Source organism: Hydra vulgaris, chromosome 08 (assembly GCF_038396675.1).
Source record: "Hydra vulgaris chromosome 08, alternate assembly HydraT2T_AEP".
Lineage (NCBI taxonomy): Eukaryota > Metazoa > Cnidaria > Hydrozoa > Anthoathecata > Hydridae > Hydra > Hydra vulgaris.
The window spans coordinates 26,055,983-26,083,770 of NC_088927.1; the positions used below are offsets into that span (position 1 = coordinate 26,055,983).

General features: G+C 29.1%; 4 protein-coding genes across 4 annotated transcripts; all 4 read left to right on the forward strand.

Moving 5' to 3' along the window:
• The first annotated feature begins 341 nt into the window (after positions 1 to 341).
• LOC136083711 (uncharacterized) lies at positions 342 to 2,626 on the forward strand. Its single transcript, XM_065803320.1, has 3 exons — positions 342 to 418; positions 495 to 1,079; positions 2,423 to 2,626. Exons 1-3 carry the CDS (start codon positions 416 to 418, stop codon positions 2,573 to 2,575), a joined length of 741 nt encoding a protein of 246 aa, XP_065659392.1. The 5' UTR covers positions 342 to 415; the 3' UTR covers positions 2,576 to 2,626.
• A 12,427-nt stretch (positions 2,627 to 15,053) lies between these two features.
• On the forward strand, positions 15,054 to 15,980 carry LOC136083178 (uncharacterized). Its single transcript, XM_065802583.1, has one exon. It carries the CDS (start codon positions 15,054 to 15,056, stop codon positions 15,978 to 15,980), a length of 927 nt encoding a protein of 308 aa, XP_065658655.1.
• A 261-nt stretch (positions 15,981 to 16,241) lies between these two features.
• LOC136083179 (uncharacterized) lies at positions 16,242 to 16,957 on the forward strand. Its single transcript, XM_065802584.1, has 2 exons — positions 16,242 to 16,893; positions 16,944 to 16,957. Exons 1-2 carry the CDS (start codon positions 16,242 to 16,244, stop codon positions 16,955 to 16,957), a joined length of 666 nt encoding a protein of 221 aa, XP_065658656.1.
• A 4,864-nt stretch (positions 16,958 to 21,821) lies between these two features.
• LOC136083712 (uncharacterized) lies at positions 21,822 to 25,283 on the forward strand. The gene is made up of 4 exons (XM_065803321.1): positions 21,822 to 22,060; positions 22,185 to 22,299; positions 22,760 to 24,305; positions 24,655 to 25,283. Exons 1-3 carry the CDS (start codon positions 21,856 to 21,858, stop codon positions 23,112 to 23,114), a joined length of 675 nt encoding a protein of 224 aa, XP_065659393.1. The 5' UTR covers positions 21,822 to 21,855; the 3' UTR covers positions 23,115 to 24,305; positions 24,655 to 25,283.
• Positions 25,284 to 27,788: the final 2,505 nt, after the last annotated feature.

Consider the following 27,788-nt stretch of genomic DNA (forward strand, 5'->3'; position numbering starts at 1 on the left):
TATTTCTTAATATACCTGACATTGCATTTTGTTCCACCTCCTTAATGCAGTTTATAAATTAAAATTATAATGTGCTATCTCCGTTTTATCTGTTTTATATTTGAAAGTCGTTAAAATCAAATAGGCAGCCGCGGTAGATTTTACTAATCGTTAAATACAGGAATGGCTCCCTATTTTGATTGGACGAAAAAAGATTGTTTTTCTTAGTCCGAAAAACAATTTTTTCTCGTTGCCGTATTTAAAAAAAGTTTATGCCTTTGTATGGATCAAGGACGTAAAATAAGAAATCTTATTTTACGTCAAGGACGTAAAATAAGAAATCTTATTTTACGTCCTTGTATACATATATAATATATGTACAATATAAATGCGATAGAACTCGCTATTAGATTCTAGTATCTAATACGCAATAACGATGGTGAGTTTTAGTACAGTTTTATTTCATTAAAGATAATGCAATTTTTCTTCTTCTAAAAGACATAACTTTTGTTTAGGCATCTGCTAGCTTGTCTTCAAACAAGTTAAAGCTTAATCACCTTACGATCAACAATTATAATCGACATAATGCTTGCGAGTCACAGAAACAGTTTATTAAATCTGTTCAAGATTATTCTATCAAAACACGCCAGTCTCCTGTGGATATAACTGATGATGTATTTTCTCTTAAAAGTTTACCACCTAAACATCAGTTAATGAAATGGTCCACTGAACTATCTATGCGCAATAATATTGCGAGTGGAATCCATTATATAGAATGCAATCTAGGAAAGTTCATGTATGAAAGTGTTCAGCATCTAATAGCTCTTCATAGGGTTCAAGAAATGAAGCTAGCAGTTGATCAAGAGTTAACATGGTTTAATTCTCCCAAGTTAGTACCAAAATCAATCAGTATTTTTCCTTCTCAAAATTTAATAGAAAAATTCAAAGAAGTGCTTCTTAGAAGGCCAGCTAACAAGGAAATATCAGAATATGTGATGAACCCTAATACTTTAGCTGAGTTATGTTGTGCTAGATGGCTTTCATCAGATCATATGCTGCAAATTTCTAGCATTTTAAACTCTATTCAAGGCCATTCAAAGGTAATTTATTTTAACTTTTTAGGAAATATTGAGTATTATGTATCAAGAATAACTGTTGTCCCTGAAAAGCTGATCTTTATTATAAATGTTGGAGGAAACAATGAGAAAACATTTTCTGGCACAGATTTAAATGCAGGTTGCCGCTGGACACTTGCAGTTTATAATAGTATTGAAGGTAATTTTTACTATGGAGATTCTTTAGGATGGACAGCTCCAGATGATTTTTTAACTAAAGTTAAATTATTAATCAGAAAATTGTATCACATAAGCGAAAGCTTTAATATCACTTATTGTCATGATCCAAAGACACACATGAATGGAGTTAAAAAATGCAGTTCTTTTTGCAAAGAAAATTATCCCATGCAGACATGTGGAAATATTTGTGGAGTTATTACCATAATAGTATGTGCAATCTCTTGCTTAAAATATGACTACTTTAACTGTATGATAAATAATGGTCAAATAGAGAACAATAATTACAATTTTCTAAAAGACCCTACTAAATATTCTAAATATTTAAGATTAGTTTTAATGTCATGGTTTATCTCAAAAGAAATAAATCTTGATTTTGTTGTTCCTACCACTATTGTGCGTGAAGTTTCCACCAGTTTTGAAGTATGTGATACTGATTCTGATGAAGATGCCATATATACAAATGTTTTCGAATCCAACATAAATAAAAAGAATATGGCCAATGTAAAAAATACCAATTTTTTATCTTTAAAATGCGCAATTTGCACTATCTCTTTCACCCAAAAAAAAAACATGCTGCGGCATATGAAAAATAAACACAAATCAATTGATGAAGCACAAGAAAATATTCAATCAGGAAATTCTTTTTGTCTTCAATGTGGATTTAAATGTAGGCGAATTAAGGATTTAAGAAAACATTTATCTGCAGTTCATTTTTATACCTTTCCGAAAGAAAAATTATCGTTTGCTAATTATCGAGGTAATGCTTTAATGTTTTTAAAAGTAAATAATGTTTTATTTAAATATAGTTTAGAGTAAAAGTGCCAAATAATAAAGCAACATATTAAAAAAATAATAAAGCAAGAATACAAAAATTTGCATACAAATTTTTGTATTCTTGCTTTATTATTTTTTTAATATGTTAGTGATTATGTGTTGTGAAAATGATTTTGAATTTGTAATAATTTCAAACATAATTACTAACATGAATAGGTTCTAAAAAATATTTATTGCCTATGTTTTAGTCCAGTTCCTGTTGATGTTATGAATTTTTTTTATATAAGTTGTTACACAATGATATTTGTTTTCAAATTCATTTTCTCCTTTTTTGTCTTGTAGTGATTATTTGATTTTTGTAAATAATTTTTTAGAATTTGAAATGTGGAAATCAGATATTGAAAGTAATAATGCAACACAATATGTTTTACCTCCTGGTGAAAAGATTGATAAAGATGGTAGGAAAGTATCATACTATCAATGCTACAGAAGTGGATTTTATAAATGCATTGCGAAGAAAAGACTAGTTAAAGTAGTGGTATGTATCAAGTAAATAGCGATATTTAGAAGAAGAAAAATATTTGTATTTGCCACAAATTTTAATTTATTAGCATTGTTTATCTAATTACTGTTATAAGACTTAATTCAGTGACCACTTTCTTGTTAAATTTTTGTTAAATACATTATTTATTTCAAACAATATTAGAACACCTAATGTAAATATCTAAAAACTCTTAAACATGTTTAGTTTTTGTGTGCTATGGGTCACTTTGTTTTAAAAATCTTTTAAAATTATACAGATGATGATTATCTTTACTATATTTAGAGTTTTATGTATTATATATATATGATATACAAATATTATTTTAATCTATACCCCAGTAGGCACGCAGAACATCAAAAAAAAATGCTGCAACAGTTTGGAAAAAATGGTGTTTGTAATGATTCTACGCATGGCACAAATGCATATGATTTTCTCATTATACTGCTGATTTACTAACGGTAATAACCAATTGGTTTTATTGCGCACGAGATAGATACGAAGCGGTTAAGCTTACTGCTTTTAAAATTTTTAATGCTTTTGCTAAAAAAAAGCGGGTTGCAAATCTTCAGCATAAAAAAATTCCTATGGTATATCATATCCAAGGTACTCTTTGCACGGTCGAAAAAGTTTTTCAAATTGGCATGTCTAGAACATTTGCGAGCATGTAAATCACGATGTCGCATGCATTGTTCGTTTCTGCATTCAGATGGTTTTTCATATGGAAATTTAAAAAACTGATGAGCTAATTTTAACTTTATTTTGTAACTGTGTTTTTAAAAATAAAAAAATAAAATTTGTTGTACACAAATTTTCTTTTTTTATCATTTTTCACACAACTTTTAGAAGTTATGCAATCCAAAGCATTGTTGAAATCAGGATTGCTGATTTTTTTTGTTGAGTAATTAGAACAGTTAATATCTTGAGTTGAAAAATTCACTAATAATAATTTTATTACATTATTTATGATTTTTATTTTTTTAAACTTGAAAAATAAACTTTTCTCGGAATAATGCAAATAATTACAAAACTAAATGTCAATTTAATTTTTCGGTTAACTAATGAATATAAAGTCTAATGTAGTTTTTTGATAAGGGGTCGTCCATAAAATACGTAACACAATTTTTGACTGTTTTTAACCCTCCTTCCCCCTCCCCCCCCCCCCACCTTTGTCTCAAAATCGTAACACTTTAGAAGCAAGTTTTGTACGAGTCATCACAAAACCACCAAACCCCCTGCCCCTTATAGCGTAAAGTAATTTGTGGACGACCCCTAATCATTTCATTGAAAAAAAAAAAATATTCATAACTGGCTATAATCAAGGTTAAAAATTTTGATATCAACTTTTTTTCTAGTTGATGGAAGTTGAAAATGCGCTTTTTAATTTTTTCCTCCTTACAATTCGTGAATATTAAAAAAGCAACAAGAATTTAATTTTCGTTAGCATTTTAACATAAAAATAAATTGCAGAAAAAATAAATTCATTTAGGTAACAAACACTTGCATGCACACAGCATGCAATTTTCGACACAGCATGGCAATCGCTTCTGACTTCGCTGGTAACCAGAGCAATTAATATTTTCAATTTACCTTAATTTTAGTGTTTTTCTGCAGTATAATATATGACAAAACAAATTTTCTTATTTTGGCAACTCTAAACTTCAAAGCGCATGGGCAAAGCGCACTTTATGGACTTTCAGCATTAGATTACTTAGTGTTACATTTTATTAAAAAAATCACACTTTTTTGAAATGGGCTAAACTTGATATATATTGCATTGACAAATTAACTTTTTATTTACAAAGAATTAATGAAAAAGAACACATCAAGATGTATGCACTACACTTTTTTTATAGAAGTAATCTTTTAGACAGTTGAATAATTCTAAATTTAACAGAGATTTTTTTTTGGTAAAAGACTTTTTACCAAACAGTTTTTTTCATCAAGATTTACTAAATCATGACTCTAATAAGGTGTTTGATGTAATCACAAACATTACTTTGATTGATGTGACGTGCAGCAAATCTTCACCATCTGCATCTAAGACTTCATGTATAACTGTTTGGGGTGAATTATATAGATTTAATTATCATTTACTTTTGAATTTTACTTTGTAGTCTTCTAAAAGATAAACATATAAAGAATACATAAAAATTGGCAACACCTTTGTAAAATTTTATACAAGCTTAACACAAACACACAAGTCTATAAAAAAAAAAAGAAATGAAAATAGATGTTCGCTCTATAGTTATAAATACTCTCGAGTCCTAGATAAAAAAAGGGGGGACGTTTGTTAATTTTTGGGAAATTTTCCCACCCACCTTAAGCCTAATAAGACACCCCCCCCCCCTCTAAAATTCCCACCCATAGATAAAGAAAGAATTTTTATTTAGTATAAAAATAACAACAGACCTAATTAGCATATTGTTTAACATGATCACAATCAATAATATGACAGCTTTTAAGTTTCAATTAGCTCACTCTATTGTGTTATTGGTGTTTTTTATAAGTTTTTTTCAGAAAAAAAAGTGTGTTTAAGATAAAGCTGATAAAGTAACAACAATTATATTATTGAAGTAGGTTTCCTCATTCGAAAAAAAGTAAAAGCTGTATACAAAGGTAATTTAATTTAGTGAAGTAGAATCAGAGCTATTAATAGAGCTCAGAGTCTCCTATTGCTTGTTAACGTTGAAAAAGTGCCATGAGAGCTTGTGCGATGGGTTTAATGATATTCAGATGTTAAAAAAGTTCTCATGACTACGTATGAAAATATCACGACATAAATGAAAACAAAAGAAAGAGAGTGTTAGTTTGAAAGTAAAGGTTGGTGTGCAGCATTGTTCAGTGATACACCCTAGGTTTTTATAACCGTCTTGTAATCTATTTGTAAAGAGTTTAGACTTATTTTAGCATAAAAACTAATTTATGTAGTTGAAGGAGAATTAATATATAGTGTTGAAAAGTTTCAGTGTTGAAAAGATGGAATTGAAACAAAAGAGCTAAGGATTAACATGATAAAGACATTAGTCATCCAGTTAAGAATGACCAAGCAAAAATATCTGGGAAATGGGCTTGTGGAGTGTGTAGGAAGGTTACATTTTGTGAGCAATGAGTTCATAAAAAAATGTATTTCAACTGCTTTATACACAAGGAGCATTTACTAAATTTCAGAAAATTTTCCCACCCACCCAGAGCTTTTTAAGACCCTCTCCTTTTTTACTTTTTAACCAGACACATTGGTTTTGTAAAAGATTTCTGGTGCAGGTAAACTCATAAATTAGGAGATTACAAAACAAAGTTGAAGGCCAAACAACATAATACTATTTAGAGTATCAGAAAGTAACGTTACCTCATTAGATAAATCATACCAAAAAGATGAGTAATTTTGTATTCAAATATTTACTATAACTACTTCACATATTGTTAAGAAAAATATAATTAAAGTGATCCAGCTTGGTAAAAAAGACAATATTGTATAACATTGTTCAAGACCATTGTTGGTAAAACTAGTAAATTATTGTCAAAAAAACTTTGTAATAAAGAATCTGAGTAAATTTGCAGATGCTAAGATATAAATCAATCAAAGAGCTTCATAATTTGACAATAAAAGAAAACAAAGATCTTGAAATTCTAGTAGCTGAGGCAAAGGAATAACAGCAAAAAAAATGTAGGGGAACAAATAATTGTGGTAAGACAGATCAGAATAAATGAAAACTGAATTCAAGCAAAAATTGTATAGTGTAGACACATTATTGGAATAACTTAGAGTTGAGCTATAGAAAACTCTATAGAACACTTAACTTAAATGTCACTAGTTGTCATTAGTTGAACAATAATATTTTATGAAGCTAACAAATTTGAAAATAAACTAAAATTATCATTTTAGTAAGCTCAATGTTTTTTAAAGACATATATTTTAAAGAAAGATCTTGGCAGTAAGATAATATTTGTTGACATCCTAATAGTAAGATAAAATTTAGTTATAGAAAACTACATCATTTAAAAACTTAATTTAATTTTACCTTTTGACCTACATGTATTTAACTTTATTAGTTAATAAAACAATTTAATAGAGAATCATTAGTTAAACAATATAATTTTATGAAGCATATCAATTTAACTTTTAATTTTATTTTGAACCAACAAACCTCTGATGGAAATTATTGCCATAGCTTAGAATGTAAAAGTTTTGCCTTAGTAGTAGCGTGTAAAAAATTGTGTTGCTTTGTTATTGTAAATGTATAATAATACATGTTAATTATTGTAAATGTATAATAATACATTTATAATAATTAATCTGAGTGTTACACACAGGTTAATTATTAAATGCAATAATGTAACAGGTAAATGTAATAGGTAAGTGTATTATAATACACTTACCTATTACATTTACCTATTACAAACCTGTGTGTAACACACAGGGTAACTATTGTAAATGTATTATAATACATTTACAATAACAAAACATATTATTATACAATCAATGTGTTAATAAAAAACACTGTATTTTAATAAAATACAGTTATAAAATTATAAAATTTTTTATTATTTAATTATTTATAAAATTAATAAAATAAAAATTAGTTAATAAAAATAAATAAAATTTTTATTTACACATTGAATGTATAACAAAAAATAATATAATTTTATGTTTTACTCTCTGTACATGTTTTACTTAACACTCTCGGTATATGTTTTACTTAAGAATAACATAAAAACAAATTAACAAAGTTAGTAAACTATAATACTATAAAAAAATTAAAAACAATAGCGGTAAATAAAGTTTAGGTAAATAAAACCTAAAATCTAAGACTTTTACAGGAATGGCTCCCTAATTTGATTGGTCAAAATATTTGCTCCGATCTAAAGCATATATTCATAATATTTCATATACATGTTCCATATATAACATATACAAGTCACGATATCCGGTAAACGAGAAAAAATGTTTTTCGGACTTAGTGAAACAAAATTTTTTCATCCAATCAAAATAGGGAGCCATTCCTGTATTTAACGGCTCCTTAGATATTTTTGTTGAAAAATTACAACAAAAATATCTAAGGAGCCGTATATATATATATATATATATATATATATATATATATATATATATATATATATATATATATATATATATATATATATATATATATATATATATATATATATATATATATATATATATATATATATATATATATATATATATATATATATATATATATATATATATATATATATATATATATATATATATATATATATATATATATATATATATATATATATATATATATATATATATATATATATATATATATATATATATATATATATATATATATATATATATATATATATATATATATATATATATATATATATATATATATATATATATATATATATATATATATATATATATATATATATATATATATATATATATATATATATATATATATATATATATATATATATATATATATATATATATATATATATATATATATATATATATATATATATATATATATATATATATATATATATATATATATATATATATATATATATATATATATATATATATATATATATATATATATATATATATATATATATATATATATATATATATATATATATATATATATATATATATATATATATATATATATATATATATATATATATATATATATATATATATATTTTCAATATAAAAAACATTATATATAATATATATATATAATATATATATATTATATATAATGTTTTTTATATTGAAAATATATATATACCCAAACCATGAACAATATATATATATATGGTTCATGGTTTGGGTATTATTGTTATTTTTTTATTATTATGTATATATTTTTTTTTTTAGAAACTGATCTGACTGTTCTTGGATATCCTAATGGTGCACTTGTAATAGCATCAGCTAGTCGTCTGCCCTCACATGGAGGCCAAACTAGGAAACAAAAGTCAGCACCTAAAACTTGGATACTGAATGTGAGAAAGCAGTTAAGACAATCTGGTCAAGCTTATAAAAATAGAAAAGGAGAAAATGTTCCATGCAAGTCTGTAACCACAAGAAAAGACTGTTTAAATTCTTGTAAATTTTAATGTAGACAACATATCAGTGATGAAGAACAAGCACATATATTTTCTGATTTTTGGTCTATGGATGATACCCAAAAAAAGCATTTCTATAGTAAAACTACTGAACGACTCCAGAAGAAACGTCATCGAACCATCAATGAAAATTCGCGAAAAACATATTCATTTTATTACAGCTTTTTTGTTGGTGATTTGCAAACTCGAGTTTGTAAAGAATTTTACCTCACTACTTTAAATATAAGTAGTAGAAGAGTTTATTATCATCATGAAAACAAGAATGATGCTACTGGAAGCCCAGCCTTTTCAAAATGGGGGAAACACACCAAAAAGGTTGTTGATCAAAGATCAAAATAAAGTGTTAAAGATCATATCAATGAATTTCCACGTGTACCATCACACTACTGTCGTAAAAGAACAAAAAAATATTATTTTGAAGCTTTTTTAAATCTTAATAAAATGTATGAATTTTACTCTACCTATTGCAAAGAAAAGAATATTGCCCCTGTTAAGAAGCATATGTATAGATTCATATTTGAGCATGACTTTAACATCGAATTTCAAAATCCAAAAACTGATTTATGTGATACATGTTATGAATACCATAATGTAGTAAATCCAACTGAGGAGCAAACACAAAAATTTTCCAAACATGTAATGTTGAAGAATGAAAATCGAGCAGAACGTGAAAAAGACCGCAAACCTAAGGATAAAAATGTAGCTGTAGTATGCATTGACCTTGAAAATGTAATAAGTTTACCAAAATCAAACATATGAGCATTTTTTTGCAAACGTAAACTCTCAGCTTATTATTTAACTGGGCATTGCTCCCTAAATAAAAAAGGTTATTGTATGCTTTGGCATGAAGGCATTTCAGGTCGTGCAGGAAATGACCTTGCAAGTAGTGTAACATGCTTGCTAGAGAAGATAATTGCTGACCACCCAGATGTTAATAAACTCATACTATGGTTTGATTCCTGCGTGCCTCAAAATAGAAATAGTCACATGTCCATTGCCTTTTGTGAGTTTTTGATACGTTACCCAAAAATCAGGGTAATAGAGCAAAAGTTCTGTGAATCAGGACATTCTAGTATACAAGAGGTTGACAATATACATAGTCAAATTGATAGAGCACTAGCTCCTCTTGAAATATTTAGTCCACTTGGTTTAATCAGAGCAATTGCTAATATTCAAAAGAGAAATCCTTTTTCTGTCTACCAAATGAAAAGATTGGATTTTAAGCATTTTTCAGCTATTGCAGGCTATTTTAATTATAACCTTCCCTATACCCAAATAAAGCATCTTCTTCCCTATACCCAAGTAAAGCATCTGGTTTACAGGGCAGAGTTTTCAGATCATATATACTACAGAAAGTCATTTACTGATGTTTGTTCAGAAGTACGAATTAAGCGTCTTCCTGACAATCCACGATCTTTATTAGCTGTGGCAAGACCTCTTGCAGTTGTACCAATGGCTTCTGTCTTAAACCAGTGTGCTCAAATTTCTAATGATAAAGCTAAGGACCTTCAAAGTATGTTCAAGTATATGCCTGCTGTAGACATAACATTTTATAATAGTATTTTAAAACAATTTATTTTAATGTCAAAATATTTATGTTTTATGTTTATGTTATGGTGTTAAATGAGCTTCTTATTGAAATTGTTGTTTTTAATGAATTAACCAGATGTGCTTACCTTGCTGAATTTAATCTTTGAAATTCATTTCACTGTGAAATGTATTTTGGATAATATGTTCTTGGAGCTTATTTCAACCAAAGTTTTATTTTTTTGTAAAAATCTTGGTACATACTTTAGATAATTAAACTTTATAAATTTATAAAGTTTTTTTACTAGTTAAAGTAAGATTTTATTCCAATAAAACAGAGATATGCCAAACAGTTCTTTACCTTGCTACAATATATACAATATATATACAAAATACTAATTTGTATTATATTTTTATATAAAAAATGGAGATAGAACAAAATAATATTGTATTTTATAAAATAAGTGTGTGTTATATCTCCAAATCAGGGTGTGGTAATTCAGATACCTACACATTGTATCTTTTGAAGTATTTACTTTTAAACTGTGGTTGCAAGTATGGGAAATTAATATGAATCTAATTTGTTTACGTCTTTTAGGTTTAAGTGGTCTACAGGTCCTTTTAAAACTTTGAATTTGATTTTCTCAGTTCGGAAAAACATGGAGTTAGAACAAAATAATTCTAACCTCGCGATTATTAAAAAAAAATTAATGTAACACAGTTTTTGTTTTCATTTTAATTTAAGTGTTTCTTCTTCTTAACTTCTAAAATTTTGAATTTAAAGTCTTATATTTCTTTAGATTAAGGGTGGGAAATATTTCATATTTTTGACGAAGAACCATAAAGCTTTTGAAAATTGTGAAAAATTTCTCGTCCCATGTGTCTTGATAAAGCTTCCATGTTTTTTTTTGAGTTTATCAAAATAAGCATCAAATAAATGTACTTTGAGTTACATTCTGCATCCTATTAATGGCGTAATTCTTTATTTGAATTTGAACTAACTCCATTTAGTTTTTATCCTTTTGATTACCTAGAAAGTCGTGAACAACTGCAAAAGAACAGATCAAAAACCTTTTTTAAAATAAGCTTATTGATATGTGGTTGAAAAAAAATATCAAACTTAATCTGAGCTTTGGAGAGCTACGGAAAAAGATCTAAGAGAGACGTAAAAAATACCAACTCCTTGTCAAGAGCAATAATAAATTGCTTGATTGAATCCGCTTTGTAAAAATCAATCCGTTGTGGCCACTCTTTTCTGTAGTAGTGTTTTATAGTTTCACGGCTCTCCCAGTATATAATCTGTATTTTTGTAAGAGTATATGATAAAATAAATCAAAAGAAAATATGAAAATTTTGTCAGACTTTCCTGAGAGCCAATGAGGAATGACACCATTTGAGGAATGACACCGTTTTAAAGTCTCCAATGACTTACCGTAGTTGTCATACTTGTCCGTAGTTGTCATACTTCAAGGGACTCACCAATACTTTAAGGTGTACAAAGTCATTCTTCAAAATGGATGGGTAGTTGCTTTCGTAGTAAAGCAACACAACTTTGAGGCTCTCCGATAAATTGTCGATAAGTAGGTGCTATTTATTAAGGTTACATCTGATGCCAAAAGCCACGGAATGGCCAAAAATATAGTTAGACAAGCTCAGTCCACTCTTTTGACAAAAGCCACTGGAAAATCTTTAGTAAAGCTCTCCCTAAAACTAAACCAAATATTTTCCAGCGGAAAATAATAGAACTGAAATGTAATAATCAGGAGAAATCTCGTACTTTCTGGAGTGTTTTAACAGTTCAGAAATATTGCTGTAAAATACTTAACATTCTGTAAAAATTGAGAACTTTCTTGAAAACACACCCGTTTCAAAATATAGTTGCCCCGGTCACAGAAGCAAAATTTTTGTAGAACAAAAGCTATTTTTTGCTTGATTTTTGCAAAACAAAAATAAAAGTTTGTTCATAGTATTATTTGTTAAGGGTTAAATTTCCCATAATTTTAAAAGTTAAATAATTAAAAATAAGGACAAAAAAATTTATTGTTAAAATATTTTTAGATAAAAAAACTTGGTACTGTGTATTTATAATACAAAATGAAGTTCATGACGGCGGTATTACTTCTCCTTTCTTTTCGATTAATTGAGTCTGGATTATTTGGATACGCAATCTGTCAATCAGGTTGCAATGCTTTGTGGGTAACATGTGTTTTAGCTGCAGGAGGAGTTGCAGGTGTGTCAACTGGAGGAGCTGCTGTGCCCGCAGCAATTCTTGCATGCAATGATGGGCAAGGAGTATGTATTGCAGCTTGTGTTGCAGCTGGACTTTATATATTAAATTAATGATTTTTAATGTTACTTTTTCGAAGCATTTTTCTTCATAAATGATGATTGTAAATGTGTACGTATTATTTAGTAACTATTGTTTTTATATTATAAAAAATCATTTGTCGGTGCATATTTATATAAATATGGTTGTACTTTATTTGTTTTCTTTTTTAAAATTTTCATTACATTTAAGCATTTCTAGTTATTCTAAAATTTTCTAATTCTCTCAGCAACTTTTTAAAATAATTTTTAAGTTTTTTTATACTTTTAAAGTATTTAGCTTTTATAAAAAACATATAAATTACGGCTAGGCAATAGGACAAAATAATGTTTTTGTCGCAAAGTATCGCCGAATAGAATTTTGATATATAGTGCTCACCTTTTTCCTCTCTAATGTTTTAAAAAGCAGAAAACTGGAATTAGATCTTGAAACTTATGTTTCTAAAGTTTATTTCCTTCGGCACGGCTTGACAAAAGTAAAAATAACACCATAACAAAACATCAACCCAATTTAATTTAACATGATGATGATACGACTTTGTTTTAATAATTTATGATGATAATACAACTTAGTTTAATAATTTATGCTGATGATATGAGTTTATTTTAACAATGTATGCTGATAATACGAATTTGTTTTAAAAATGTATGTTGATGATACGACAATGTTTTAACAATGTATGCTGATGATACGACTTTATTTAAACATTGTATGCTGGTTATATGACTTTGTTTTTACGATGTATGCTGATAATACGACTTTGTTTGAACAATGTATGCTGATGATACAACTTTGTTTTACAATCATGACAATTTAAAATTGTTGGCAACAATGAATAATTTTAACTTTGAATTTCTATTAAGTTTTTTGTTGACTGGAACTAGAAAACTTTAAGTTTTGGTTTAAAGAAAACAAGTTATCTTTAAACTGCGAAAAAACCACTTAAATTTTATTTCATAAAATAAAACTTCAGAATTGCTCATAAATCACATAATAATAAAACAGAAAAAATATAAATAATTTCTATGTATAAAAACACATAAAAATTTGTTATGAAGAAATGTAAATGGGCACATAGAATCAAAAATATCATCTGCAATAGGCGTTTTATATAAATCTTGCCAGTGTCAATTTACACAGTGTAGAATTCAGATACTTACATAAATAGTTGAGCTTAAAAACAAGTTAAGTTAATTTCAACGTCAGCAGCGTTCATCGATAAGTATAATTCATTTTAAAACGTATTTTATATTTCTGTTTATAAATGTTATGATACTTGATTGGTAGAAATAAAAACGAGCCAATAGCAATTAGAAACAACTAATTTAATGAGGACTGTTAAGTACTTCAAGATGCCAAAGAACTTCAAAAAAACATTATCTCAACGTATCTTTTTCTTTTTACTTATGTTCAGGGGCGGATTAGGCCACCGGGACACCGGGACATTTCCCGGTGGGCCGTCAGCAATACAACATTTTAAAATTTTATAATATTTTAAAACGTATTTTCTTTAAATTTTTTAATAAATTTCTAGAATAGTAATAAAAAATTGTGAGTTGAAATTTACTTCAGATTTTGCTTTATTCAACTTTGTTTTCACTATAGATTATTGTTTAAATAAAACGAGTTAAATAAAAACGCGTTAAATAATTTATTATACATACCTTATATAGAATTTTTAATTTAATGTAACGCTTCTTTTATAATTTATTATTTCAATAAACATTTTCTAAATCAAAACAATATTATAAAAATAATATAAAATATCTAACAAAAAAAGTAATTAGGTATTTATATAAATATTGGTTTTTTATTAATATGGTATTTTACTATTTAAAAATTAAAAGTAATCTATTTATATTTTATATAGTATGTATAAAATTGACAAGAAATCCCTACACAGTTTATAAAAATAAATATGAATGATTTATTATTAATGAAGATGTAGGTTTAATAATAATGTAGGTAATAATAATGTAGGTTTAATAAAATGTAGGTTTATTTTAAAAAATATTAAAATTAGTATATTCTAAAATTTTAAGTTATATTCTTTAAAAATAATCAGATTAACAAACTTCACACAAATAACAAAACAGTCGCAGGTCTTCCATTCATAACACTTATTTAAAAATAATCAATAAAAACTATCATAGTAGTTAAAAGGCTAATACAAATGTTTATTTTTTTATTTTTTTACAGGTGTGATGTCTAAGCGAAAAAGTAAACATGAAAAGTTACGTGAGAAAAACATAAAGCTTCTGCGAGAAGATGCTAAAACAACTAAAAATCTACTATCCATGTTTTCTAAACTGAATTCAAATACCCTGCAACACCATACTGATGCTGAGCCTGTTGATGAGGTTCAATCTCACGTTGCTAAAGAGACCCAAACGATGAAGATGGCGTTCATACTGACACTAGTGAAATGATCCAACCAATCCTCATTCTAAACACCACAGCTTCTTCAAGCATGGTTGAACCTACTGGTGATAACGAAAAAACTACTACCCGAGTGAATGATTGGTTTAATAAGCCTCACCTGAATGAGCTGACAACTTTCTATAAATATCACCCACATCAGCCTGAAACACGTCACTTTAATTCAAAAATGGTATATTATCGTCCTGAAGATGGTATGCAGCGTATGTTTCTTTCATTTTCAGAAGAAGAAGAGTGCCTGTTTTGCAGTGTTTGTTTGGCACATGGAAATGAGAAGCAGAAACCAAGTTCGTTTGTAACAGGTTTTAACAGTTGGACTCATATTCATCAACGTATTGAGGAACACGAATCGTCAAAGAGATACCAAGAATGTGTCGAGGCTTATCTACATTTCTCTGCTAATCGAACCATTCTAGATATGGTACAAGGTCAGCAATATAGTCTACGAAAACAGCAAGTTTTACATCGTAGATTGATCGTGGACAGAGTAGTGTCAATTGTCAAAGTGATTGGTAAACGTGGTATGCCATATCGAGGTAAGGCTGGTTGCGAAGCCGTCAATGTTTTGGCTAACGACAGAGTGGATCATGGAACATTTCTTGAAATCGTGATTCTTGTTGCGAAGTACGATGAAATTCTAAAAGCGCATTTGAAGGAAATTATCGACAAAGGCATGCTGAATGATAAACAGGATAAGAGGAATAGAACTAACAGAAATACTTTCATTTCCAAATCCACTGTAAAGCAAATTATATTAGGAATTGCTAAATTAATGAAAAGTGCCATTGCTGAAGAAGTACAAAAAGCGGGAATATTCTCAGTGCAACTTGACACAACTCAAGATGTAACACAAGCGGATAAATATGCGATAGTCCTGCGATACGTTACCGAAAAAGTTGAGGACTTATTGGTGTTGTCGATTCACATTCTGGAAAAGGCAGTGATCTGTGCAAATTGATGTCAAATGTTTTGGAACAAAATGGCATTGATATTACTAAATGTGTGTCAGATAGTACTGATGGCGCGTCTAATATGGCCGGGGCATACAATAGATTTACTACATTCTTAGAAAAAGCGTCTCCTGGACACATTCACACATGGTGTTATGCGCATGTTTTAAATCTGGTCGTATGTGACGCCACCAGCAGTAATGAAGCTTCAATGACACTTTTTGGTATACTTCAAAAGGCTGCTATGTTTTCGTGAGTCCTACTTGAGAATGGACCTTTGGACTGATCACATGAAAGAAAAAAATGGCCATAACATTCACAAACGACTAAGTGTTATCGGTGCTACTAGATGGGGGTCCAAACACGATGCCCTTCAAAAGTTTTTTGGTTCGTTTCGCGACGGTGAAGGAGCATTATACACAGACGTCGTTCAAGCACTGGAAATAGCAGTCTCTTCCACTAAATTAAGTGTTGAAGCACGCTATGATGCGCAGTGTCTATTAACGTCCTTATTGAAGTATAAGACTGTACTGACGGGATTTGTATATCTAAGAATAATGGAGTCAACCACACCACTGTCCAAATACCTACAGACATCTGGATTGAATTTCATAAAGGCGTTTGAGATGGTTAAAGTAACTATTTCAGAAATTCAGACTCAATCACGCAATTTTGATCAAGTTAAGGTGGCTGCAGACCATTTCATTAATGTGTCCGCAACCATTCATGACGAGAAAGAATGTGATTGTGTTATACAGACAGATTTGCCAATGGTACGCAAAAGAATAAGAAAAGTAATGGCAGGAGAATTAGCAAATGATGATCCACTTACAGATTCTTTAAAAAAGTTTGAAGTAGAGGTCTACAATGGTATTCTAGACACAGTGTTAAGAAGTCTGTCGACTCGGTTTGCATCACACGGTGAACTGTACTCTGATTTGAGTTGTTTTGACCCCAACGGATTTTCTGAGTTATTGGAATGTAATATTCCAAAAAAAAACCTTCAGAAAATCTCATGTCATATTTCGGCAACAGGTGTGTAAATTTACTTATAAATATAATTGATTGGTTTCTTGTTAAATTTTATTACTAATTGCTTAAGTATTTTTGTTTTCCAAATTGGTAAACTTCATTAAATTTTTAATTAGCATTAGATAAGGTTATCTCTTTTGTTCTTTATTTTGAATATTTATAAGATTATCTTTATCTTTTTATATTTTAGGCGAAGAAGCGCAGCTGTTGCTTGAGCTGTTGGACTTTGCAAAAAAGTGGCCAGTTTTAAAAAAAAACATTGGAAGAGAGTTACGATTGTTCTGATCAAATCACGATTGATGAGGATGAGGTTGAAAATGAAGATGACGCCACCAACCATAAATGCGGCCCTCTAAAGAAGTGTCGCTCGTGCATTTACTGTTGCTACCATGTGCTTCGAAAATATAATCTTTACGGCAAGAGCTACTGCATGCTGCACAGGGCTTACAAATTCATGCTCACAATTTCAATTACCCAAGTGGCTTGTGAGAGGAGTTTCAGCAAGTTGAAATGTGTCAAAACAAGATTGCGAAGTCAGTTGACAGAAGATCACTTGGACTCACTGTTGATGATGTGCATTGAAAAGGACATATTGAGTAACATAACCAACGATGAAATTATTGATGAACTTGCTAAATCGAGTGGTGAATTAAAAAAGTTACTGTTTTTATGATTTTTAGTTTTTGTGATTTAAATATGAATTTATATTACAAATATAACACATGTACTTAAATGACATCTTTATTGATTTTAAACAAGTGTATACAAGTCCTTATTGTTCAATAGTGTTACAAAAGTATTTAAAAGTAAGGGGTTACAAGCGAATACCCAGCCAGCATGTCATATTGGGCCCCACATGGGCTTTCCCAAGTAGGCCCTGCGTGGGCTTTTTAAAAGGGTCCTAAATGGGCCCCATGTGGGCTAGCCCTTGAATAGAAAATATAGTTACAAAATTTTGAGCGCTTAAGCGCTCGTTTTTATAAATGCTTCGAAGCGAAAAACGGCTGACGATCGTACCTTTTTAACCTTTTTTGCAAATTTTGTACATGCGCAAGAGCAATTTTTCTTTAAGTTACTTATTTATAGTATTATTTATAAAAAAAAATGTTTTCATTATAAAATTTAGTTTATAAATATTGGTATGTGGTACTTTGCTACACAATTATAATATAACTGAAAAGTTCTGTATATTTTAAATTTTCATTTTTGTCTTTTGGCATTTTAAATAAGCTATTTATTTATATTATTTCATTACGTTTTGTAAATTTTTTTTTTTTAAATGATAATAGATGTATTAATCATTATATACAGGTATATATTAAGATGGAACAATTAGTCTGACAGACTAATTGAACTATCTTGATATTCCCCTGGATACCATAATCAACTGACTGTAAATATTCAACGGATCATAGACTGCCTGTTGATTATTATTATAAAGCTTTCTTTATTTGTTAATTTTATTTATCCTTTTTTATATTTTACCTATGGTACATGTACTGTTGTATTGTTTTAATGCTATAAGCTGGTAATATTTAAGACAGTTGCTGTTCATATCAAAATTTAAACTTCACTTTAAAGTTGCTTGTATTTGAGTTCATTAAAATAAAAAAGTATAAATATACAAGATAGATATAAATTATATTTAATTTATTTTGTTTTTGGTTTAAAAATTGTTATGACATTGGATATACGAGTTGTATTTTTGTGCACACACTATGAGTATTTAGTGTACAGTTAATTGCAAATAACTAGTTCCAGCCTGCTATAGTCTTTGCTGCATTTTGCTGCAAATTGCTGCATACAGCCTCTATGATTCCCCTGAGTGCCCTGTATTACAGGGCACTCAGGGGAATCTTTTTTAAAATTTAGAAGATAGAGGGAATACTTAAAATTCAGGACATTTTTAAAAAAAAACTTTGAAATCAGGGAAAAATTAGGGAATATTATTTAATTTTATATTTTAAACCGAAAAATTTATTTTAAATATTTTTTTGTCTGATAGATTTCTTTTCCAATTTCCTTTTCAGTCCTAAATCAGTGGTTTTACTGCATTCGTAATATGCATCATCTTATATAGAATGTTGATAATTGCATAATGACCACAGATAAAAAAATTCTATCTAATTGCATCAAAAAAATTTATTAAATTTAAGCATTTTATGTATTTTTTTTGGGAAAATTATTGATTTGGGAAAATTAAAAAACTTTAATATTTTATTTTATAAGATATCACAATGGCGTTCAGTATTCGAACTATACAAAGGAAAGCTAAAAGAGCGTTTGATTCGGTAATGTTGAATCTCAACGACACAACTAATAGTAAAGATTCAGCCAATTTTCAAGAACAAGCAACATTGCCTACTATGGAAATGCAATTGCCTGAAATTGCAAATACTATTATTGAGAAATTCGATCAAGAAATATACATGGATACTATACCTGATTTACAAATAAATGGTGACTGCTGTATTCCACATGATTACGAAAGTGACTTAAATGAAAGCTCTGACTCAGATAGTGAGGCAAGTGAGTGTGAAAATGATTTATATGAATATAGTGAATTTGACATTAACAGTAGCTTACGTGACTGGGCTACTTCATTCAACATTTCTCATGCAGCTGTAACATCACTACTTCATATTTTGTGGCAAACCGGTTTATTAGTACCAAAAGATTCCAGAACTCTGTTAAAAACACCTAAAAGTACACAGATTAAGCAGATTCCTGGCGGAGACTATTACCATTTTGGTATTGAAAATGGAGTAGTCACATCTTTAAGAAAAAAATCAATGTCACTCATTTTGAAATCAAGAAATTGTCTCTTAATATAAATATTGATGGTTTGCCGCTATTTCGCAGCTCACGTATGCAATTATGGCCAATATTAGGCAGTATTGTTGAATTACCAAAAGCAGATGTTTTTATCATTGGCTTATATGCTGGATCATCAAAGCCTTTATGTATCAATACATTTTTAAATGATTTTATCATTGAAATGAAACATTTATTTCAAAATGGTGTGAGATATTTAGATCAAGTGTATCTTATTGGGGTAAATGCAATTATTTGTGATGCACCAGCACGATCATATTTAAAGTGTATTAAGGGGCATGGAGGTTATAATGCATGTGAGCGTTGTGCAGAGGAAGGAACTTACTTGGACCATAAAATGATCTATCCAAATTTGCATGCTTCTCTTAGAACCGATAATGACTTTGTTAAGCAAAAAGATGAGGACCACCATTTACCCGATGTACGGTCACCATTGCTAGAACTTAATATTGGTTTAGTTTCTAAATTTCCACTTGACTATATGCACCTTACTTGTTTAGGCATAGTTAGGAGAATTATTAGCCTCTGGGCGAAAGGGGATTTGCATTATAGGTTGCCATCAAGGATACTACAGAATATATCTGCAAACTTAATTATGTTGAGGAGCCACATGCCTCGTGAATTTGCCAGGCGACCACGATCAATTCTGGAATACAAACAGTGGAAAGCAACTGAGCTGCGTCAATTTATGTTATATTTGGGAGCAGTTGTTCTTCGTGATGCTATTCCCATTAATATGTACCGTAACTTTCTAACATTTTCTGTTGCAATGATATGTTTACTGCGACCTGAATATGCAAACAGTTTGCAGTACTGTGACTATGCAGAGAAATTGTTGCTCCTGTTTGTTAACGATTTTGAAATTATATATGGTACAAACCAGCTCATATATAATGTACACTCTGTCATTCATTTGCCACAAGATTGTAGAAACTTTGGAGCACTAGATAGAATATCATCATTTCCCTTTGAAAATTTTTTGGGTCAAATAAAAAAAATGGTGAGAAGGCCTCAGAATCCAATTGCTCAAATAATGAGACGTTATTATGAAAAAGACTGTATTTTCTTGGATGCAGAAAATACTAGCACTATTCAACAAAATATGCCTTCAAAAGAACATTATACTGGTCCTGTACCACAAAACTTCTCTCCAGAAAGTTTTCAACAATATAAACATTTGAAAACAGATCATATTTTTATTTCATCAACAGTTGGCAACAATTGCTTTGAAATTCTAGGGAAGCTATCAATTGTCAGAAATATACTGCAAACATCAAAAAATGATACATTCATTATTTACAACGAATTCATTCATTTGGAACCATTTTTTATTTATCCATTAGATCTACTCATTTAGAAATATTTTTAGCTGCTCATTTATCCACAGATCTAAAGTTTGTACTGTCTGAGAAGATTGGAAAAAAGTTTGTTATTATGCCTTTTGGTGATAACTTTGTTCTTATGCCTTTGTTGCATCAAGAATAAATTTAGTCAATATGACTAATAATTCTAAAAGTCAATATGACTAATAATTCTTATGATAAATAATTCTTGTAGACCAAAAAATTTGTGTTTAATGGCTCTTTAACATAGATGAATGCATATAAAAAATCTGGCACTGTTTTTTTATTCTTGCAAAGTTCTTTGTAAAATTTATTACATTTTAGAACGTCCTTAATTCAATTAAGTGGCGTAATATTATATAAATCTTCAAAATTTATAATAATCCTAAATAAATTATATAAATTAGTTAAAAAATATCATGTATTTTAATGTAATATCATTGCTGATATAGTATTAATTTTTCTAACTGTGGAATCAGATATAGGATTTAAACCATGGAAATTATTACAACATATTTAATTAAATATTTATTTATTATATTTATATTTATTATAATAAATCTAGTATTTAATATTTATATCCATTAAGTATTACTATATTTCAAATATAGGAAATGACAATTATCTAAATATAGTATCATTTCCTCACTTCCTAATTTCTATTTGCAGCAACATGTCATTTAAGTTTGCTATTGTCGAATTTATAAGTAATCATAGTGTAGCCACTATCCCTGTATCATGGTTTGTTTCAGAAGAGGAAGAAGAGTGCTTCTTTCCTTCTAAAGTAAGCAGAAATACAATTAAAAAGCTTGTTAGTGATCAATGTGAGTCATTGGTAACTTGGCCAAAGTTTTTTGTTAGAGTTCTGGGAAGAGCAGGTACAATATAATGTTTTTGTAGGCATAATTTATATTCACACAATTTTTTTGATACAAATGATGCAATGAAATTAAAAAAAATGTTGAGCATGAATTAATATAAATTTTTGGCTGTATATTTTAGCAACTTATGAAAGGGCTGAAGAAAAGGTGACAAAAGCCTTGAGTCAATCAGACATTGGCACAACTGACCAAGATGCTCCAGTGCGCAAACAAACCTCAAAGAGGAGTAAACATGGGTAAGAAAACCTTGTTGTTTCCTTATTATTACATACAATCCGTAATTAAATTTCGATTTAATAGATAATTTTCAAACAATGTAACTCATTTGTAATGTATATATATATATATGTAACTCATTTGTACATAAAATATGTAACTCATATTTCAATCATTTTATTAAATTAATATTCAGTTATAGTCAGGTCAGGTTATCCTTACGTAAAGTAAGGTTATCCTGCTATTAGTAACATGTAATCCAGTACAATCTGCTTTATGTTAATGCCATCCTGTTGTAAAACATTGCTTCTACTCTTTTATAATGGCATTTATATGTCACTATGAAAAACCATCCAAACCACACAAGTGTTTAAAAATGGATATAAAACTTACCCAAACAAAAAACAAAATTAAATACTAATACCAGTTTCCGTTGGATGGCCTATTTCTCGACTATATATAATATTTTTACACTTTCAGGCGTTTCATTACTTCAAAGCGAATTTCTTCAGATTCTGATACTGACAATAAAGAATATCCTAGAAAAAAGTCAAATTTGCTGCAACCTCCCAGTCCACCTCCAAGAATAAATTCTAATGTTCAATATAATCCTTCCAGTTCTACATCTGTTCAATCATTACAAATCACTCCTTGTCGTCCGCCTTGTACAACAAATTCTCCTGTTGGTTTTTCTGTTGGACACGTTTCACCAGCCATCTGCAGTACGCCTACTACTAGCTCAACCAGTCAGCATACACAATTGACTGCTAATGACACAACTCTTGTTTCTGTAGCTGAAGTTGTTCCTGATATTGGCCAAAATATCCAAGGTTAGTATAACATTAGATGTATTGTAAAGCCTAATTTAATTAAGTTTTTTGGTTGTAGTCTTATTATCTACTAAATTATCTATTAATTTTATTTCTGCATATTTTATAATGTATTCAATTAAATAAATGTAAAACAGCTGATCTGTGCACCTTGCTTACTGATTTGCCGAGCTCTTCGTCATTATCAGCAATGAATTTTCATTCAGGAGGTTAGCGTATTTTATATTATTTATAGTATACGATTACGTTCATGCCAAAATTTACGTTCATGCCAAAACTTAATAAATTATTGTTATCATACAAATTTTTGCACACACAACTTTCATCAATTTTGTCAAAGGGAAGCAAGATTTAATGCAAATAGTTCCTTCTGCAGTAACTGCATAATTGTTATGTATATGACACTGATTTTGTTTACATGTTTTGTTGACGATAACACCTTAGTGTTTGCTTATACAATTTTTGATTATATCAGAATTAGTAGTGTGTGGCGTTAACAGCAGTAATCAATTTTTTAAAATGCTCAGTTATTCTGTTTTATAGGCTCGAATTTGAGACCTTATCTCGAAGCAACTTTAAAAACTTTACAGGAAATAAAAGTCACCCAAACTATTCATAGAAATATTTTAAATGCTTTAGTGCAACAAAAAAATGTGGTAAGCCAAGCGTCACAACTTCCCCGTGGCATTATTCCTATAAAAGAACTCCACGACTTCCAGCTATTAAACAATAAGCTCAAAACAGACTACAATATTTCTAAAGCTCTGGTTAGAGAACAGTTTATATTTAAATTACATTATATAATTTAAGCAGTTTTTATGAAAGAAGTGCTATTTGTGTGTTTTTGAAATAATTGTAAACTTTATTACCAAAGTAGATCTAGTTAAACAATTTGTACAATTAAATGCTTTTAATAAATATAACTCTACAATGCAATCAAACAATTTTGTTTAATTAATTAGAAAGACCTAGTATGAAATAAATTTTTATTTATAAATTTTAGTAAATGTTAAAATGCATAGTAACTTTGAAATAGGTTTCTCATTTGAGCAGTCTTGGAGGACGGAAAGTTTTTGAAGCAGAAGCAAGGATGATGAAAACAGTTATGCCAGATAACATAGCTCTCCAATTTAATTTTAGTGGAACCAACAATAAAAAAGGAATAAAGGGAACTAAATTTTTCAATATATTGTGCAGTACGTATGAAATTGTATTTTGTATTTGTTGTTGTTTATTATTGTAACAATATTTTTTATAGCCCAAATAGGTTTTGAGCCCAAATAATTTCTTAGTTATGAAAATTAAAGATGCAAATATATTTGCATCATAGTAGTACTGTAGACTACTATAAGATTAGTCTACATTTAATTAATGATACTATTTCAAGTGTTTTGTGTTGTTGTGTTGAATTTTTTTATTTAATAATAAATAATAATATTGCATCACTATAATATGAGGTGATAAGTCAATGACCTAGATTTTTTCTCTTTTGTAATTTTATATCAAGGAAATAGCAAGTGTTTTAGTAACTATAACCTTTTTTAGGTGCTGTTCAGCAAAATGTGCTAACTTCAAGTGCAACTGTGAAAGATATAGAGATAGCTATAGGCAAATGGTTAACTGGGGCGCGAGATCGGGGTGGCAAACGAGCGGAAAGAGCCAAAAGAACAAATGAAACGAGGCTACGTCAAGAGGGAGAGACAACCTGAAAGCAGGAAGTGATCATAATATAAATTCATGTATCAATCCAAATTTGTTGCCTGCTATGTACAATTTTTTGCTATCTTATTACTTGATGTACATATCTCTTTTTTTGAATATTTCTACAACTGGTGTTTCTTGTTAAGTTTAAAAACATTTCTATTTACATTATATACTTGAATTTAATTTGTTTTTGTTATAAACAAATTCCTGGTAATACTGCAACATTTTGTGATATTTAGATCAACGGTATATACATTTTTGCAATTTTTTGTTTGACTTAACTCGAATATTTTATGCATTTTTAGAACGATTATTGCTTCACTTGTATAATATGCATTTTCCAATTTTGTTCGAGGTGTTTATAATGTTGTATTTTACTTAGTGTTCTTAATAATTATATTGGCAGTATAGTTTAATTATGCAAAATGTAAAGGTTCTTTAAAATATGTTAAAGATACGACCTGCAAAATTGATCACTTATTTTTGTGTTTCGGTGTTGCAGTATGTTTTTCGGGCGCCTAAAAAGTAATCCGACCTGTGAAAATTGTAGCCTAATCTAATACTAGATTAGGCTACAATTTTCACAGGTACACACAGGTTTCACGCGTAGCAGCGTGTTTTTTCTGTTCTTTAAAATGTTGAAATTTTATAATTGGTTTTTGAATAGTTTTCATATAATTTGAATACGTCCTGCATAATTAATCTAAATCACATTGCAAAAAATAAATCCTGGTAAAATTATAGATTAATTTTAATCGATTTTAGATAATTTAAAACTTAATTAACACTTAAGTGTTGCTTAAGTTGTTGTTTTTTTCACTGCTTTAAAACATTTAAAAAACAAACCTAGAATTCTGTCGCTGGGCGTGAATTGGGGCCCAAGCGGGCAGCCCATATGGACTGCCCACTTGGGCCCCAATTCACGCCCAGCGACAATTTTCCTTGGGCGGGATGTGGGCAACCCATTTGGGCCCCATAGAGCTGCCCACTTGGGCCCCATGTGGGGCCTAATTGGACATGCTGGCTGGGTACGATTTTAAAAAAAAGGTCACTTGGTGGGCCTTTTTCATGATAGCATTTCCCGGGCCGTTTCAAAAGCCTAATCTGCCCCTGCTTATGTTTGATTTTTAATTGCAAGTCTTTGCTTATAGTTAAATTCTCGTTTTTAGAAAAGATTAAGAATATTGATAAAAATACTGATATTAAAATGTTAAACCTAAACTGGGATCAACCAAAAAAATCCCAAACTCTGACACTAAACTATGATAAACTATATTTTCAAAAAGTTGTACATCAAGTCCACATATCCAATTTTTCTAGATCATTTGGCCAGAAAATTTAGTTCATGATGGTTCACAATAACCAACCCTGTTTAGCGTTTAAATATTTTTTAAGATGTTTCTTGCAAGCCCTTAACAAAAATATCAAGGTTTATTGCTTAAACTTTCTAGAAAGTTTTTGCATTGAGTTCAATTTTTATATTAAAAGAAATTAAATTTTTTGTAATTCTTAATTATCTTATACTAAAAATCAATTGTTATTTCTTACTTCTCGAAAATTTTTTGCTTCTAACTGTTAGACATAGCATAAAAACATTTTATAAGCTTGTAGTGCATGTATGTATGTATGTATGTATGCATGCATGCATGCATGCATGTATGTATGTATGTATGTATGTATGTATGTATGTATGTATGTATGTATGTATGTATGTATGTATGTATGTATGTATTTATGTATGTATGTATGTATGTATGTATGTATGTATGTATGTATGTATGTATGTATGTATGTATGTATGTATGTATGTATGTATGTATGTATGTATGTATGTATGTATGTATGTATGTATGTATGTATGTATGTATGTATGTATGTATGTATGTATGTATGTATGGATGCATGTATGTATGTATGTATGTATGTATGTATGTATGTATGTATGTATGTATGTATGTATGTATGTATGTATGTATGTATGTATGTATGTATGTATGTATGTATGTATGTATGTATGTATGTATGTATGTATGTATGTATGTATGTATGTATGTATGTATGTATGCATGCATGCATGCATGCATGCATGCATGCATGCATGCATGCATGTATGTATGTATGTATGCATGTATGTATGTATGTATGTATGCATGTATGTATGTATGAATGCATGTATGTATGTACGAATGTATGTATGTATGTATGTATGTATGTATGTATGTATGTATGTATGTATGTGTGTATGTATGTATGTATGTATGTATGTATGTATGTATGTATGTATCTCAAGCGCCCAAAAATACTGGATCAGTCACTGAGGCGTTTATGCATTTTTTCTAGTGAATCAAGGATTCTAGTGACTTGCTTCACCAATGTCATTGCCATTTATTAAAACACATAATGTGGCCAATGAATTTTTTTAGTGTACTTTTAGATAATCATCTAGAGCTTCAAATTGATTTAAACGTTTCGGTAAATATAACTACGAGCTAGAAAACAAACCTAGACTTGGACATCTAAAGTTGAATCTTTACCAATTAAAGAACTTTTGTTAAATTGCACTCCGCTTAGAGCGTACTCTTGAGTGTTGCCATACCAATTTAAGTCATTGAATCAGCTTGCTTTTAGATTAAAACAAGGTGTTTTGGTCTCTCATGATTTGACTACAGAATAATAAAATAAGCGTTTAAACGATTGTACATTTTTTCTATTTAAAAAGTGTACTATGAGTTGGCTAGGCAATAATATTTCAGATGATGAGAAATGGGTCTTCTACGTTGTAGAATGTAATGGCTCCAATGACTCAGTATATTCAAATACCAATACCAACTCCAAAACTTGAACTCTTTGAAAAAAATAATGATTTCAATTTGGCGGGGTATGATGGGGACATAAATAGAATTGCATGTTGGAATTTTTTCTTCCATTATATCTTCTTCAATACAACTGTTGTTGTAAAAGTCTATTGGGTTCAA